We start from the raw sequence: 17,319 nt of genomic DNA on the forward strand, positions 1-17,319 counted from the left end.
TCTACACTCCAGCCCAGTCGGTGGCAGTAATGCACCTTTAAGTTCGTTTGCCAACCGCCAAAAACCCCTAAAGAAGAAGAAAACCCCCCCCAAAATAAAAAAGCTACACAATATGGAATAAAAGTATTTAATGGTAAGAACGCATCTTTTTTTATTTTTCAAGAATTATTACAAAAGCATTTTTCACAAATTGCTACTGTCATTTCGCCGACTTGTTTACATTCTAAGCAAAATGATTTTGTCGGATGTTTTGTATAAAGATTTTATTTATCAAATTTGCAAAAAATTTAAATAAAAATGCTCAATTTTGTGGAACAACATTATACACACACATATATATATACACAACATAATCTTGAAATAAGAAGTTATTAAAGGTTAATAAGTTGTTAAAGTTATTGACTTGGCTGACTGCAAAGTCATCTGAAATTTTCAAAAAAATTTTTTACTGTGCATGGCATTTTCCTGTGTCTCACAAGAACACCAGCAGATGAGAAGGAAATTATTGATATAGTTAATAAATGTAGTAATAAAATATCCACAGATTGTAATGATATTGATATGAAACTAGTGAAAACTATTATTGGGGGAATTTCTAAACCATTAACATACATCTGTAACTTGTCATTTCAAACCGGTACATTTCCAAGCAATATGAAAACAGCAAAAGTAATTCCATTGTATAAATCTGGGGACAAACACAACTTCACAAATTACAGACCTGTTTCTTTACTTCCTCAATTATCCAAAATTCTTGAAAAACTATTCAATAACAGATTAGATTAATTCACTGAAAAATACAAACTACTCAGTGATAGTCAATATGGATTTAGAGCAAATAGATCAACAGAGATGGGACTAATGGAATCAATTGAAGAAATCAGTAACTCTATAGATGATAAGAAACATGTCGCTGGGATATTTATTGATCTTCAAAAAGCTTTTGATACTATTAATCATGATATATTAATTAATAAGATGGAACAATATGGGATAAGGGGAGTTGTATTAAATTGGATAAAAAGTTATTTGAGCAACAGAACACAATTTGTGAAGTTGGGTGACTCTGTCTCAACTCATTTGAATACTGATTGTGGTGTCCCTCAGGGGTCAGTATTGGGTCCTAAACTGTTTATTCTTTATATAAAATGATATGTGCAATGTATCAAAGATATTTAAGATGGTATTCTTTGCAGATGACACAAATATGTTTTGTTCTGGACCAAATTTACATGAGTTAGAAAACATAATCTCTTCAGAATTGTGCAGGTTAAAAAGTTGGTTTGGTCGAAATAAATTGTCATTAAATCTGTCTAAAACAAAAATCATGTTATTTAATAATTATAAAATAAATAGGGCAATAAATGTACAGGTAGATGGTGTTGATAATGAAAGAGTTTCTAATAATAAATTTCTTGGGGTAATAATAGATGATAGAATTAATTGGAAATCACATATAAAATACATACTAATGAAACTATCAAGAAGCATATCTGTGTTGAGTAAAGCTAAGCACGTCCTGGACTATAATTCATTCCGCATTCTTTACTGTTCCCTGGTTTTACCGTACTTAAATTACTGCTCAGTGGTGTGGGGAAATACGTATAAAATGTTCACTTCATGCAATAACTATACTTCAAAAAAGAGCTATAAGAATAATTCACAGTGCTGGTTACCGAGATCATACTAATTCACTATTCTTAAATTCAAAATGTTTAAAATTCAGGGATATTATAGAATATAAAACTGCCTTACTAATGTACAAAGTAAGGAATTATAAAGTACCAAGGAATATCCAAATAATGTTCTTGGATAGAGAGGGAGACTATAATTTTAGGGGGAAATTGAAATTTAAAATTTGCAGTGCTAGGACAACGTTAAAAATGTTCAGTATCTCTATTTGTGGAGTAAAGCTATGGAACAGTTTGAATGTGGAGCTCATGAAATGTACAACTATAAGCCAGTTCAAAAAAAGGTATAAGGAACAGATCTTTATGAGGTATAGGGAGGAGGAATTACAATAACATTCTATTGATAATATAAGTGTATATATGTGGGTATGGGTACATACGGATATATTATATAAAAAGTGAGTATTGAGGTATTTCACTCACGTGACCAAGTCATGTGATGCTACCATTTTGGACGGCACGGCTCGAATCAGTTTGAATGCGAGGAAGGCGACAAACGAAAAACATAAAAGAAAAAGGAGTGAGATGCAGAAAACACCTTCACTATCCAGCGACGTAGGGCATTTACAGGGCGAGCAGAGGGAGAGGTATTTGCAAAAATTGAGGTTAGCAGGCTTAGAGAACGACGTTTACCTGCTTCCACCAGGATTGTTCACTGACGTACGGAAGTACACGAAGCCCTCGTCTTTACCTGACTTCGGCCCACATGATCTGTATACCTATGTCGTTAAAAACCCATCGCCATACACAGGTATTGATCTGAAAGCGTATAAGAGTTTGGATGCCTACAAATATTTTGTATCAGGCTGGGTAACATGCCTACATCAGTGGGTCGTCCCTGGAGCCGGTGGTCGCCATCTTATTACAGCTAAGGTTTGTTCACATTTTCATTTACTTTCGGTCCTCAGGATAAACAAAATGTTATTAAATGTCATTGAAATAACTTCTTAGTCTGTTGAGACATGGCCCGTTATAAATTTGCTGTTACCAGGCAATGACTAAGAACTGTATTATTAGGGTCGGTGTAGTTGTAGCAGTGTATTAGCAACTAGCTGTTAGCACTAGCTAATGTCAACAACATCGTAGCTGGTATGTTACTGTAGCAATGTTTACGTTCAGTCATTTGGATGACTGTTAAAACCTTTCAGTCTCAAGTTTTTCCTTTACTGGATTTACTAGTTTACTGAGCTAGCGCGCTCGGCCAAGCCGGGAGCCATCGCGCGCTCTCCGGCCGAGCCGGGAGCCATCGCGCGCTCTCCGGCCGAGCCGGGAGCCATCGCGCGCTCTCCGGCCGAGCCGGGAGCCATCGCGCGCTCTCCGGCCGAGCCGGGAGCCATCGCGCGCTCTCCGGCCGAGCCGGGAGCCATCGCGCGCTCTCCGGCCGAGCCGGGAGCCATCGCGCGCTCTCCGGCCGAGCCGGGAGCCATCGCGCGCTCGCCGGCCGAGCCGGGAGCCATCGCGCGCTAGCTCAGTAAACTAGTAAATCCAGTAAAGGAAAAACTCGAGACTGAAAGGTTTTAACAGTCATCCAAATGACTGAACGTAAATATTGCTACAGTAACATACCAGCTACTGTTGTTGACATTAGCTAGCTTGCCGTCCAAAATGGTGGACACCGGGGCGTCACGTGACCCTGTGACGTCAGGTGAAATACCTCAATTTGTGTTATGTATAGTGCATAATTGTATATAATATATAACCATAATATGCATAATTATGATATGGACGTCTGTGTAAGTATGGATGTGTATAGTTATAGGTATGTGTATATGCATGTACTGTATATATGTATTGTATGTGTGTATATATGCATAGCATAAGTATTTGTGTATATATATATATATATATATATATATATATATATATATGATTTGATTTGGGCGATATTATACCATGTTGGTATGTCTTGGTATGTTGGTATGTTTTTTTGTTGTTGTTGATTTTGCTTTCTTTTGTATATATAGTTTATTATGGTGGAAAGTGACGTTTGATTAACGGTGGTATAGAGGGTTAGGATTTGATAAGTTATTTACTTCTTCCTAATCCTTTCCGAACATTATTATGTTATTGCCTTGTGGCTACGCTATTCTGTTTATGACGATGTTTTGATGATTGCATTTTTTATCTCATCTCATGTCATTATCTGTAGCCTCTTTATCCTGTTCTACAGGGTCGCAGGCGAGCTGGAGCCTATCTCAGCTGACTACGGGCGAAAGGCGGGGTACACCCTGGACAAGTCGCCAGGTCATCACAGGGCTGACACATAGACACAGACAACCATTCACACTCACATTCACACCTACGGTCAATTTAGAGTCACCAGTTAACCTAACCTGCATGTCTTTGGACTGTGGGGGAAACCGGAGCACCCGGAGGAAACCCACGCGGACACGGGGAGAACATGCAAACTCCGCACAGAAAGGCCCTCGCCGGCCATGGGGCTCGAACCCGGACCTTCTTGCTGTGAGGCGACAGCGCTAACCACTACACCACCATGCCGCCATTTTTTGTTTTTTGTTTGTTTTTATATCTTCTTTACTGTTCGCAATCAATCAATCAATCAATCAATCAAGATCATGTGGACAAGATGTGATCATTTTGATGTCCTGAGGGTCGCTTTTCTCCATTTTAGGACCGTTTTCCTACTTCTTGAGATAAACAGTTTGGCCCCACGGAAACAGCCGAACACGAGGAGCTTTAACGAATTAGCATAACTATGGAACTGCGTCACACCAAGATGGCGACGCACGGAAAACATCGTGACTCTGCATTGACCTCGGAGAGTTTTGACTCACAGGTATGTAATTTATGGTTGACATTCACGAACAGATCTGCGAAACAAAAGACGAATATATATTTTCTCTGTTACTGCTTTTGTGTTCTCGTTTCTTTCTCCGTAAGAGAACCATTCAAAACATTAAGTGTATAACTCCATACTCTCTACCGTGGAGTCGAGCCCATGCATTCTAAGGCTAAGATAGCTAATCACTAGCTAGAATGATTTAGTTTTTGGTCCAGAAAAATGACGTCATCTAACCTTGCTCTGTCTTGTAGTTGCCCTCGCTATGCAGGCTTTCCTTTTCTTTTCCGCTGGTGGGAGAGTGAAGTCCACCATGTTTGCCTACGCCGACTTGTTCTGGTTAAAAGTAAGCCCCATGGTGGTCACGTGATATTGTTGCTCATTTGCTTTGGCAATCTCCTGAATTGTAAAATGTGGGGCGCATTTTATCTTGCCAAAACATTTACACATAGAATACACGGTGTGTGCAACAGTGAAACATATTGACCCTCCAACAGCAATAGAAACAGAACATTTTGCCCAGAATTCAACTTTGCAGTCAGAACCTTTAAGTCACAGTAACAACCTAGCTCTTGAATTTTTTTTTTTCCCCACAAATTGGAGTTCATGGTTTCTCTAGACATTAAAGTGTCTAGAGATTAAATGGGGAAGGCCATGGCCTAATGGTTAGAGAAGCAGCTTTGAGACCAAAAGGCCACAGGTTTGATTCCCTGGACCAGCAGGAATGGCTGAAGTGCCCTTGAGCAAGGCACCTAACCCCCAGTTGTGCCCCAGACTGCTCTGGGTATGTTGTATGTCTCTCTGGATAAGCGTGTCTGCTAAATATCGGTAATGTAATTACAAGCCCTATTCCAAAAAAGTTGGGACAAAGTACAAATTGTAAATAAAAACGGACTGCAATGATGTGGAAGTTTCAAAATTCCATACTTTATTCAGAATAGAACATAGATGACATATTAAATGTTTAAACTGAGGGGGCGTCGTGGCTCAGGTGGTTAAGGCGCCATACCATGAATGCGGGCGACCCGGGTTCGATTCCGGCCCGAGGTCATTTCCCGATCCCTTCCCGTCTCTCTCTCTCCCGCTCATTTCCTGTCTCTACACTGTCCTATCCAATAAAGGTGCAAAAAGCCCAAAAAAATATCTTTAAAAAAAAAAAAAAATGTTTAAACTGAGAAAATGTATCAGTTAAAGAGAAAAATTAGGTGATTTTAAATTTCATGACAACAACACATCTCAAAAAAGTTGGGACAAGGCCATGTTTCCCACTGTGAGACATCCCCTTTTCTCTTTACAACAGTCTGTAAACGTCTGGGGACTGAGGAGACAAGTTGCTCAAGTTTAGGGATAGGAATGTTAACCCATTCTTGTCTAATGTAGGATTCTAGTTGCTCAACTGTCTTAGGTCTTTTTTGTCGTATCTTCCGTTTTATGATGCGCCAAATGTTTTCTATGGGTGAAAGATCTGGACTGCAGGCTGGCCAGTTCAGTACCCGGACCCTTCTTCTACGCAGCCATGAAGCTGTAATTGATGCAGTATGTGGTTTGGCATTGTCATGTTGGAAAATGCAAGGTCTTCCCTGAAAGAGACGTCGTCTGGATGGGAGCATATGTTGCTCTAGAACCTGGATATGCCTTTCAGCATTGATGGTGTCTTTCCAGATGTGTAAGCTGCCCATGCCACACACACTAATGCAACCCCATACCATCAGAGATGCAGGCTTCTGAACTGAGCGCTGATAACAACTTGGGTCGTCCTTCTCCTCTTTAGTCCGAATGACACGGCGTCCCTGATTTCCATAAAGAACTTCAAATTTTGATTCGTCTGACCACAGAACAGTTTTCCACTTTGCCACAGTCCATTTTAAATGAGCCTTGGCCCAGAGAAGACGTCTGCGCTTCTGGATCATGTTTAGATATGGCTTCTTCTTTGAACTATAGAGTTTTAGCTGGCAATGGCGGATGGCACGGTGAATTGTGTTCACAGATAATGTTCTCTGGAAATATTCCTGAGCCCATTTTGTGATTTCCAATACAGAAGCATGCCTGTATGTGATGCAGTGCCGTCTAAGGGCCCGAAGATCATGGGCACCCAGTATGGTTTTCCGGCCTTGACCCTTATGCACAGAGATTCTTCCAGATTCTCTGAATCTTTTGATGATATTATGCACTGTAGATGATGATATGTTCAAACTCTTTGCAATTTTACACTGTCGAACTCCTTTCTGATATTGCTCCACTATTTGTCGGCGCAGAATTAGGGGGATTAGGGGGATCCCATCTTTACTTCTGAGAGCCGCTGCCACTCCAAGATGCTCTTTTTATACCCAGTCATGTTAATGACCTATTGCCAATTAACCTAATGAGTTGCAATTTGGTCCTCCAGCTGTTCCTTTTTCGTACCTTTAACTTTTCCAGCCTCTTATTGCCCCTGTCCCAACTTTTTTGAGATGTGTTGCTGTCATGAAATTTCAAATGAGCCAATATTTGGCATGAAATTTCAAAATGTCTCACTTTCGACATTTGATATGTTGTCTATGTTCTATTGTGAATACAATATCAGTTTTTGAGATTTGTAAATTATTGCATTCCGTTTTTATTTACAATTTGTACTTTGTCCCAACTTTTGTGGAATCGGGGTTGTAAAGCAGGGACATGTTCACACACCTGATATTCTTGAGGCCAGTGCGGTTCAGAGCTTTCCCATCCTTCAGCCACTGAATGGTAGGGGCTGGAGTCCCTTTTGCATGACACACCAGCTGAATGCTATCATTCAGCAGAACACTCATCTCACTGGGCATCTCGGATCCCGTGATGCTGGGTGGCACTAGAGCACAAAAACAAACAAAACCTTAAAGACCCTCTTTAGATAACTGAATTATGCTGGTGGGTGTGCTGTAATAGACATGTATAGTATTATTCTGGACTTTACATTTACCCTGTATAGTAAGATGGTAGCGCTTGTGGGCTTTGCCTTCAACGTTAGAGGCCAGGCAGGTGTAGTTACCACTATCAGATAGCTGGGAGCGAGCAATCTGCAGCTTACCACCTCCTGACAGGATGTGCATTTCCAGTGACTCAGAATTCTCTAGAAAAACATGGTTTAGACAACAGTGCTGAGGCAGGCAGCTCAGTAAATAAAAGTCACTAGTTATCATGGGGTTCTTTGGCCGCTCTCATTACTGTGGCCTGACCCGTATGAACATTTTATCCAGTAGAAATACTTGTTTTAATATCAACTGATAGAAATTCATATAATGTCAAAAATTCTCACCGATTACTCTGCCATTCTTTAGCCAGGTGAGGCTGGGATGTGGGATGCCTGTGGCGTCACAGGCAAAGGTTACTGGATTACTGATGGTCTCTACCACATGTTCCTCTGCTGGGCCATCTATACTTGGAGGCACTGATCATACACATGGTCCAGACTTTATTAGAATCAAAAATTGCTTCAGGCTGGTTTTTGCATTCGTCAACAGCCACTTTAGCAGTAACACCTATACACCTGCGCATTTATGTGAGTATCCAATTGGTCTACCATTGGATAAACGCATGCAATACATCATAATTCAGACAAGCACATTAGGAACAAAATCTTTTCTAACCATAGATGTTAAGATGGAAGTTCTTGTCCACCTGGCCTGCTATATTGCTAGCCTTGCAGACATACAGGCCAGTATCAGACACCTGAAACACAGAGTAGACATACAACAGTGGAAAACCTTGCCGATGCGGTCATGTTTTGGTATTCCCTTGCATTAAAAGACAGAGCCACAGACCTCTGTTCCTTTAATTTTCAGAGTTTGTCCATCAGCGAGAAGGCGAAGGTTGGCGGTCTCGGTGACGAGACGTCCGTTCTTGTACCAGTTGATTGTGGGAGGGGGAATGGCATTGGACTGGCACTCCAGAGTGACCGAGTTCCCCACACGGACACTGATCACTACAGGAGAGTTGCCACCGCTGTCCCTGATGCTGGGAGGAACTGCAGGACACAAGAAAAATTCCCACACAAATCTTTAGTAACAGTTACAACTGAGAATTCGATATGACGTAAGGTTTAAAAGGCAGGATTTCTAAACGGAATTAGATGTTTGTAGACAGTGTGAATGCCAATATAATATTCAGTGATTGGAAAAGAAATCAAAACATACTGTCATTTTAATTTGCTTGATCTGGCTTATCTTGGTAAGATCCATTTGATGGAAATACACACACACACACACACACACAGTACCAGTCAAAAGTTTGGAAACACCTTCAAATTCGATGTTTTTATTTTTTTTCCTACATTGTAAATTAATACTGAAGTCATCCAGACTATGCAGCAACACGTAAGGAATCATTTAGTAAACTTTAAAATGTTAATCAAAACCAAAATATGTTTTAGATTTTAGATTCTTCAAAGTAGGCACCTTTTGCTTTGATTACAGCTTTGCACACTCTTGACATTCTCTCAATCAGCTTCATGAGGTCATCACTCGAAATGGTTTTCCAACAGTCTTGAAGGAGTTCCCAGAGGTGCTGAGCACTCGTTGGCTGCTTTGCCTTCACTCTGCGGTCCAACTCATCCCAAACCATCTCAATTGGGTTTAGATCAGGTGATTGTGGAGGCCACGTCATCTGACGAAGCACTCTGTCACCCTCTTTCTTGGTCAAATAGCCCTTACGTAGCCTAGAGGTGTGTTGTGGGTCACTGTCCTGTTGAAAGACAAACGATGGGCCCACTAAGCGCAAACCAGATGGGATGGTATGTCGCTGCAGAATGCTGTGGTAGCCATGCTGGTTAAGTGTGCCTTCGATTTTGAATAAATCGCCAACAGTGTCACCAGCAAAGCACCCCCATACCATCACACTTCCTCCTTTGTGGGAACCACACATGTAAGAACCATCTGCTCACCTTTTCTGCGTCTTACAAAGACATGGCGATTGGAACCAAAAATCTCAAATTTGGACTCATCAGACCAAAGGACAGATTTCCACTGGTGTAATGTCCATTCCTTGTGTTCCTTGGCCCAAGCTATTCTCTTCCTCTTGTTGCTCTTCCTTAGAAGTGGCTTCTTTGCAGCAATTCGACCATAAAGTCCAGATTCACGCAGTCTTCTCTGAACAGTTGATGTTGAGATGCATGTGCTACTTGAACTCTGTGAAGCATTTAGGTGGGCTCTTAACTTGCGGTTTCTGAGGCTGGTAACTCTGATGAACTTATCCTGTGCAACAGAGGTAACCCTAGGTCTTCCTTTCCTGGGGCGGTCCTGAGGAGAGCCAGTTTCATCATAACATTTGATGGTCTTTGTGACTGCACCTGGGGATACTTTCAAAGTTCTTGAAATTTTTTGGACTGACTGACCTTCATTTCTTAATGATGGACTATTGTTTTTCTTTACTTAGTTGAGTAGTTCTTGGCATAATATGGATTAGAACAGTACTCAAATAGGGCCGTTCACTGTATACCAACTCTACCTCTTCACTAGCCTGGGCCCGCCCATCCTAAGCGTGACGCAACACGAGGGCCTGTTCCGAGCTTATGCTCGGAGAGCTTTGAAGTCGCGTTAGCCAGGCTACCTCTTCACAACACAACTGACGGTCTCAGACACATTAAGACAGACCTGGGCATTTTCCGGCCCGCGGGCCGCATCCGGCCCTTTGGTTCATTCTGACCGGCCCGCTTAAGGTTAATTAGAAATTACAAAATAAACGTATTTTCTAATTTTACCTCATGCATGGACTGAATGTGCATTGCTTTTATTTTGAAGTTGTGTTCAACAAAAACGCAATGCGCACGACATGAACATGACATGAAATCCCACGAAACCTAAACCCGCGATAACTACTTCCATAATTTGTCCAGACCAACCACAAACTTGTACGTCATCCTTCAAACGGTCCAGCCAATCACATAGTGTGACGTCACCAGCAGGTGCCGGAGCCCGAGCCAATCTGTAGCTCTGATTCCTACACCGAATGGACTGATGATCATCTGTCAGCTGTGCTTCGCATCTCCACCTCAGACATTCAACCTGACTTTGATGCACTCGTTAAAGACCAACAGAGACTAGATTTCTCTCACTGAACAAATAAAAAACACCAAATGAGGTGATTAGACTACAAATGTGGGCATCATTATTATAATATGATGTATCTTCTTTGATATTTGGAGTAGAAAGACAATATTTTGATGTCTTTATTGTGTTTTGGGGTGAATGTGACTGAAAAAAAAATGGTAAACGTTCACATTTTGTTAACCATTGTTTTGTGAAATTTGATTGAATAAATGACATTTTTTGTAAGGCAACCTCGTTTTTTCCGTACTCTTACCAGTCTTAGCAGCTTGTAAAAACAATGATATTTATTGCTTTATATAAAGAAATACAATTAATATTATGCAGAATTTAGTTCAGCCTTATGGTCCGGCCCTCCACAAAATTTTCTGTTTCTCATGTGGCCCTATGGAAAAAATAATTGCCCACCCCTGCATTAAGAGGTCAAGAAATTCAAGAAATTAACTCTTGACAAGGCACAGCTGTAAACTGAAAGCCATTCCAGGTGACTACCTCGTAAAGCTGACTGAGAAAATGCCAAGCTGTCATCTAAGCAAAAGGTGCCTACTTTGAAGAATCTAAAATATAAAACATATTCTGGTTTGATTAACACTTTTTTGTTTATCAAATAATTCCATATATATTTCTTCATAATGTCGATGACTTTAGTATTAATCTACAATTCAGAAAATTTTTAAATAATGAAAAACCACTGAATTAGAGGGTGTTTCCAAACTTTTGACTGGTACTATATATGCCCAAAATCGGAGAGTCAGTCATGGTGTTGAGAGCGCCAGCTCCAGACAAACTTCTAACATGGCTTCTCAGAACTACAATAGCCAAGAACCACAGCGCCCCCTATCACCTGTCTATTAATTACACCTGTCACTCATTTCGTGGCTCATCAGCCCTTGCTACTTAAAGTGTACCTGTCGTGAATTTTAATTACTAGCTGTTTCAAAAGATCACGTATGATACCAGTGGTTCCGTCACATACAGTAATGCTCGTCATAAGCTCTTGTCAAGTACACGCAAGTTTTAAGTCACTGCTCTGCCAGTCAGGCATGGTCAGCGACATGTTGCCTCCTTCACGGGCTGTTCCAGCACCGGTAGTGTCGCACAGTCGTTGGTTTATCTGATTATCTGGGCTGCAGTGGACTGGTCACTGACCCCATGTTGCAAACACCAGTCTAAGATAACACATTATCAACCCATCTGCTCATAAGAAATAGAAGAAATATTTACACTTAGTCGAGCTGGTCTTTGGCTGGATCGGGTCGAAGTACAAAAAAAAAAAAAGCACCGTTCATCATCAGTGTCGCAGTTCTCAAGACTGAACCAAATCGCTGTCCTGAATCATAAAATTAATCATCCAAAGCACATAAAATCCTCCAAACAGCCCAAATATATCCATATATTCCCTAATTCCTAATGGGATGTCAGACAGATTTTATCCTGTTTACGCTGGGCGCTCACTATATAGTGGCTTATATAGTGAGTAGGGAGCGATTTCGAACACAGGGCATGTGAATAGTCTTTTTTATGAATGCGGAAGTGTGCGCGCCGGTGTGACCGAGTAAGGTGACAAGTTTTATGTTTCATCTAATTTAGGTCATTTAAAAATTATAATATTATTTGGCAGTGGGCACATAGGAAAGTGTGAAGTATAAAGATATTTATCTCAATACATGACCTACTCATTCTAAACCTGCCGAGCTTTGCCGGCGAAGCTCTCGACCCCAAAGTACAACCAAATCTACTTGTACATAATGCCATGAAATAATAGATATGTGCCATAAGTATTAGATCTATATTTATTCAACATGTTCTGAAGTTACTTGACGGGGAACTGGGAATCTCAACCCACAGAACGCTGCTTGTTTAGTCGCACCCGATAACCCGGAATCAACGACTGTACGCCACTTACGGCCGGCAATGGCTGCTCCCCATGGTTCTGCCTCCGCGAGTAATTCACGGAATAAAATTGTCCACAAAAGTGCTTTTACGGTGTTTTTTTTGACTGAATGTGCGCGTCTTTCGTCTATAAGGCCACACCGATTTAATTAGTTGGTTCTCGGATTTTTTCAGGAAAAATATGAAGCAAGCGCGCGAAATAAAAATAAAAATAAAATTTAAAAAATGCTCTGATGGTAAAATTAGTGGTGGAAATAGAGGGCTTTCATAATAGAGAAATAAAACAAAGACAATCCATTATTGTTACACATTTCATATGGCTCTTTTAATACCTTATCTTATTTCCACCCATATGCATTAAGGGCTAGCTCTGGCTGCACGTCTTTTATCAGGCAAACCAGTAAACAGATAGGCTAAATAAACGATTGAATTACAGTCAATTGAACATCTACAATGCACAGAAAAAAAGATTTGACCAGGAGTAGGCTACTTCTGATGGCTACACAACCGTTCAAAAGTTTGGGGTCACCCAGACAATTGTGTTTTCCATGAAAAGTCACACTTTTATTTACCACCATAAGTTGAAAAATGAATAGAAAATATAGTCAAGACATTTTTTTCTGGCCATTTTGAGCATTTAATCAACCCCACAAATGTGATGCTCCAGAAACTCAATCTGCTCAAAGGAAGGTCAGTTTTATAGCTTCTCTAAAGAGCTCAACTGTTTTCAGCTGTGCTAACATGATTGTACAAGGGTTTTCTAATCATCCATTAGCCTTCTGAGGCAATGAGCAAACACATTGTACCATTAGAACACTGGAGTGAGAGTTGCTGGAAATGGGCCTCTATACACCTATGGAGATATTGCACCAAAAACCAGACATTTGCAGCTAGAATAGTCATTTACCATATTAGCAATGTATAGAGTGCATTTCTGATTAGTTTAAAGTGATCTTCATTTAAAAGAACAGTGCTTTTCTTTCAAAAATAAGGACATTTCAAAGTGACCCCAAACTTTTGAACGGTAGTGTATAAATCAAATCCACCTCCACAGAGTCGTTGTCCAAGTTGGCACATCGCAGGGTAACAAGCTCACGACATCTTGAGTACAACTGTGCAAAGTTTCCCCCTCTTGAATTTCGACACACCTGTCAAAGATTTTACGCTTCTGTTCGCTGAATATCCTAACAATCACAAACAGGCTTTGCAGGATTCCCCTCCACAGCCATGTTTCTTCCACAAGTCTTTATCTAAAGTGAAAGGGGTGATTTGACTGGTTTTCAACGTCACGTGACCTCAACCTGCAGTCGATTTTGATTTTTTTTTTCATTTTGCATTTTCTTCAAGCGGCGATTCCGAGAACCAACTAATCGAATTGGTGTGGCCTAAGTAATACATAAAGCACAATTATTGTTGTAAGCATGACCAGTACTGAAAATAACCTCGCTCTGAACATCAAGAAAACCAAAGAGCTCATTGTTGACTTCAGGAAGCACAGCACCGACCTAGCCCCCCTCTACATCAACAACATGTATGTGGAGAGGGTCCACACCTTCTGGTTTCTCGGTGTCCTCATCTCCGCCAACATCTCCTGGTCAGCAAACATTACAGCAGTCATTAAGAAGGCTCAGCAGCGGCTACACTTCCTGAGAGTCCTCAGGAAGTACGCTCCAACCTGTTGCTGACCTTCTACCGCTCATCCATCGAGAGCATACTGACTTACTGTATTACAGTATGGTACGGCAGCTGCATTGCTGTAGACAGGGAGAGGCTCCAGAGGGTAGTTAAGGCAGCACAGAAGATCATTGGCTGCCCTCTCCCCTCCCTGATGGACATTTACACCTCCTGCTGCCTTAGCAGAACTAAGAATATTATCAAGGACAGCTCCCACCCTGGCTTTGATCTTTTCGACCTGTTGCCCTCAGGGAGGCGCTACAGGTGCATCAGGACAAAGACAACTCGATTAAAAAACAGCTTCTTTCCAAAAGCCATAACCACCCTGAACTCGGATATGCTCTGACTTTATAGTCTATTTATTTTACTATTTTACTCATTTATAATGTGCAGTACTTTATAAGATGACTCTCTATGCAATACTTTTATAATGCGCAATACCACACTCCATAATGTGAAACGTAACACATACACCTCAGGACTGTGCACCTTACACACAATACATACACCTCAAGTTTGTGCACCTTACCTTGCAATAATTCATAATGTGTAATATTTTATCTTATAATGTGACTCTCTCGTGCAATAATTTATAATGTGACTGTCTCTGTGCAATACTTTATATGTGCAATACCTCACTCCATAATGTGTAACACAACACATACACCTCACACTGTGCACCTTACCCCCTTACACCCCCCCTTTTTTTTCCTTCTTCTCTCTCTCTCTGTCTCTCTCTACACGCTGTTTGCACTGTTATTGGAGATGCTTTAATCTCATTGTACATGTGTATAGTGACAATAAAGGCATTCTATTCTATTGGTACACCTTAAGCACCTCTCACACTCTCACTCAACGTGAAGTGTTGTTCACTGTTCATTCCTGTTGTACCAAGCCTTTACCATCTGCCTGCTTTACTGTGTTTTTGACCCCTGTTCTCGTATCTTTCTCGTCTCTCTCTTGTCCTGCCTACAGTATATTGCCCAGTTTACCCATCGACTGACCCTTGATTATCCCTTGACTTTGATTCTCGTCTAGCGTTTTGGCTTCGTTTCCAGTTTGCTTTCCCCGTTCTCCCCTGCACATGTATCCATAAGTGCCTGCACCCTGACACGGAGCTCCCGATGAGTACGGTATGAGCAAAGGCACAAAATGAAACAGAATATAATAATAATAATAATAAGTGTAGTGTATTTTGCATCATAGCCCAGGAGTAATAGGGTTATACCCGGAACAAATTAGTAACAAGCTGAAAATTTCAGAATATGTTCAGAATACCTTTAGGAATAACATATTAAAAGTCCCCGGAAATCCCCCTTGTGCTCTCTGAGAAATTCAAGATGGCGTCCAAAATGGCCGCCAAATGGAGATCTGCCCATATCTCAGGCCCAAAACAAAATATTAATGCAATTAAAAGGTCAGAATATATGTTTTGTAGGGTAGGAGAGTAAATTCCAACATGTGTGTATTAATTACATTGTGTATTAACATTATATAATAACAATGTACACATTATTATAACAGTATATTTGTGTATAGTGTGGATCCATTGGTTACTCGTTCACTCCGTATCATCCTATTCTGTTCACAAAACAACAAACACAATTACTAGGGGTTGGAGCACTTATTTTCATTAATATTAATTAAAGTAAATTGGTGGTGTAAAATGAAAAATGGCATGTTAAAAGGTCATGCTGAGTTCAGTCATTTTTAAAAGGTCATGCTGAGTTTAGTCATTTTTTGTCCGAACACACTGGCATTGCTAGTAGTAAAGACTGGCGCTAGAAACGCAAAGATTAATTTTTTTCCACCCTTAAACAAGCTTGAATAAATTCCCTACTTCACTGATGGTACAACAAAGGTCCAAGCATTACAGCTGAGGCACTGAGAAGTGTTTAAGTCTACTCATTGTTTATAAGCAAGAGCTTTTATTGAGGCAGACCTTTTTGTCATGAAAGTCGCCGGAATGTTGAAGAAGTGTACTGAAACAGCTTGCCATTGTAGTGTTAGAAGATAGAGTTCTCAAATTTGATTTCCCTTTAATATTTTATCAAAGCTTAAAGATGCACTAAATATTAAGGAAATTGATGTCTAATTGTTGGCTTACATTATGTTCATGTATGTAGGTAGCCTACTAAGCTAATCTGTCAATCATGTCAACCATCAAATTCCATGTAATTTCCACATTAATGACCTTGTAATCTTGGTTAATTTTAATTTTAACAGTGTGACAATGGTGAATTTGCATTGCTTGTATGAGAGAACATATAATTTAACATTTTAATTGCATTTATATTATGTTTTATCCCTGAGATTTTGAAAAATCTCCAATCGGTGGCCATTTTGGACGCCATCTTGAATTTCACAGAGAGCACAAGGTGGATTCCCGGGGACTTTTAGTATGTTATTCCTAAGGGTATTCTGAACATATTCTGAAAAATTCAGCTTGTTACTAATTTGTTCCGGGTTGGACTCAATTTTGAGCTAATGCTCTTGGGCTATCAGTGAATTGCTGCATTGTCTTGTGATAGTGTTGCCAATAATGAGATATGCATCACAGTTACGAATACATATTAATTCCTTTTTTTTGACACAAAATGTCATGCACCAGAAACAACAGCACAACATTTATTATGCTGTGTGGTTCTATTGGGTGCCTGGGATGACCAACACATTTTAAGCAACTCTCAAGGAGAAATAAAATTAAACTCTGCGGGAATCAGTATGGTCAGATCTGCCTCACGCCCCACTCCAGATGGTATATTTCTTTCAAGCATGAGGGATGAAAACATGGAGGTTTATTGAAAATTTTAAATGTTCCATGGCTCAGTAGAAATAAACTGTTGTGAATATTTTTTCCATAAAATTTGTAAGCAAATAATCCCACATTATTGTTTTAAAAAGCAATTTAAAAATAAGTGCTGGATAAAAACCCATCTGTCTTATGTAAATAAAGATACAAATTTTGTTGTCCAGTGGTCAAGTGTTTATGAGATACTGTACGTTGCCTTGCACTTACGACCAGGTACCCTGTGCATGCTGTTCGTACGGACATCGTACGGTCGCAAAAGCCATCAAAAATCAGGTAGATGCATTACCGTATACTCTTAAGTAAGTAATTCTAACTCGGTTTGATTGCTGTGGGAAAGTAGTTTTATCCTGAAACGAACATGCGTATTATGGGATACAGGTGACATTTTTT

The 17,319-nt window shown here is 40.3% G+C and overlaps 1 protein-coding gene across 1 annotated transcript in view; it reads right to left on the bottom strand.

Annotated features, from left to right (window-relative positions):
• The window catches only part of hmcn1 (hemicentin 1), a 310,140-nt gene that overhangs the window by 72,129 nt on the left and 220,692 nt on the right, over positions 1-17,319 (bottom strand). Inside the window, exons 60-64 of the mRNA XM_060913989.1 lie at positions 8,271-8,473; positions 8,097-8,178; positions 7,766-7,897; positions 7,430-7,579; positions 7,159-7,318 (exon numbers count right to left, since the gene is read on the bottom strand). Of these exons, the coding sequence (XP_060769972.1) occupies positions 7,159-7,318; positions 7,430-7,579; positions 7,766-7,897; positions 8,097-8,178; positions 8,271-8,473 (727 nt within the window). The remainder of the gene's footprint in view (positions 1-7,158; positions 7,319-7,429; positions 7,580-7,765; positions 7,898-8,096; positions 8,179-8,270; positions 8,474-17,319) is intronic.

This window comes from Neoarius graeffei, chromosome 2 (assembly GCF_027579695.1).
Source record: "Neoarius graeffei isolate fNeoGra1 chromosome 2, fNeoGra1.pri, whole genome shotgun sequence".
Taxonomy (NCBI): domain Eukaryota; kingdom Metazoa; phylum Chordata; class Actinopteri; order Siluriformes; family Ariidae; genus Neoarius; species Neoarius graeffei.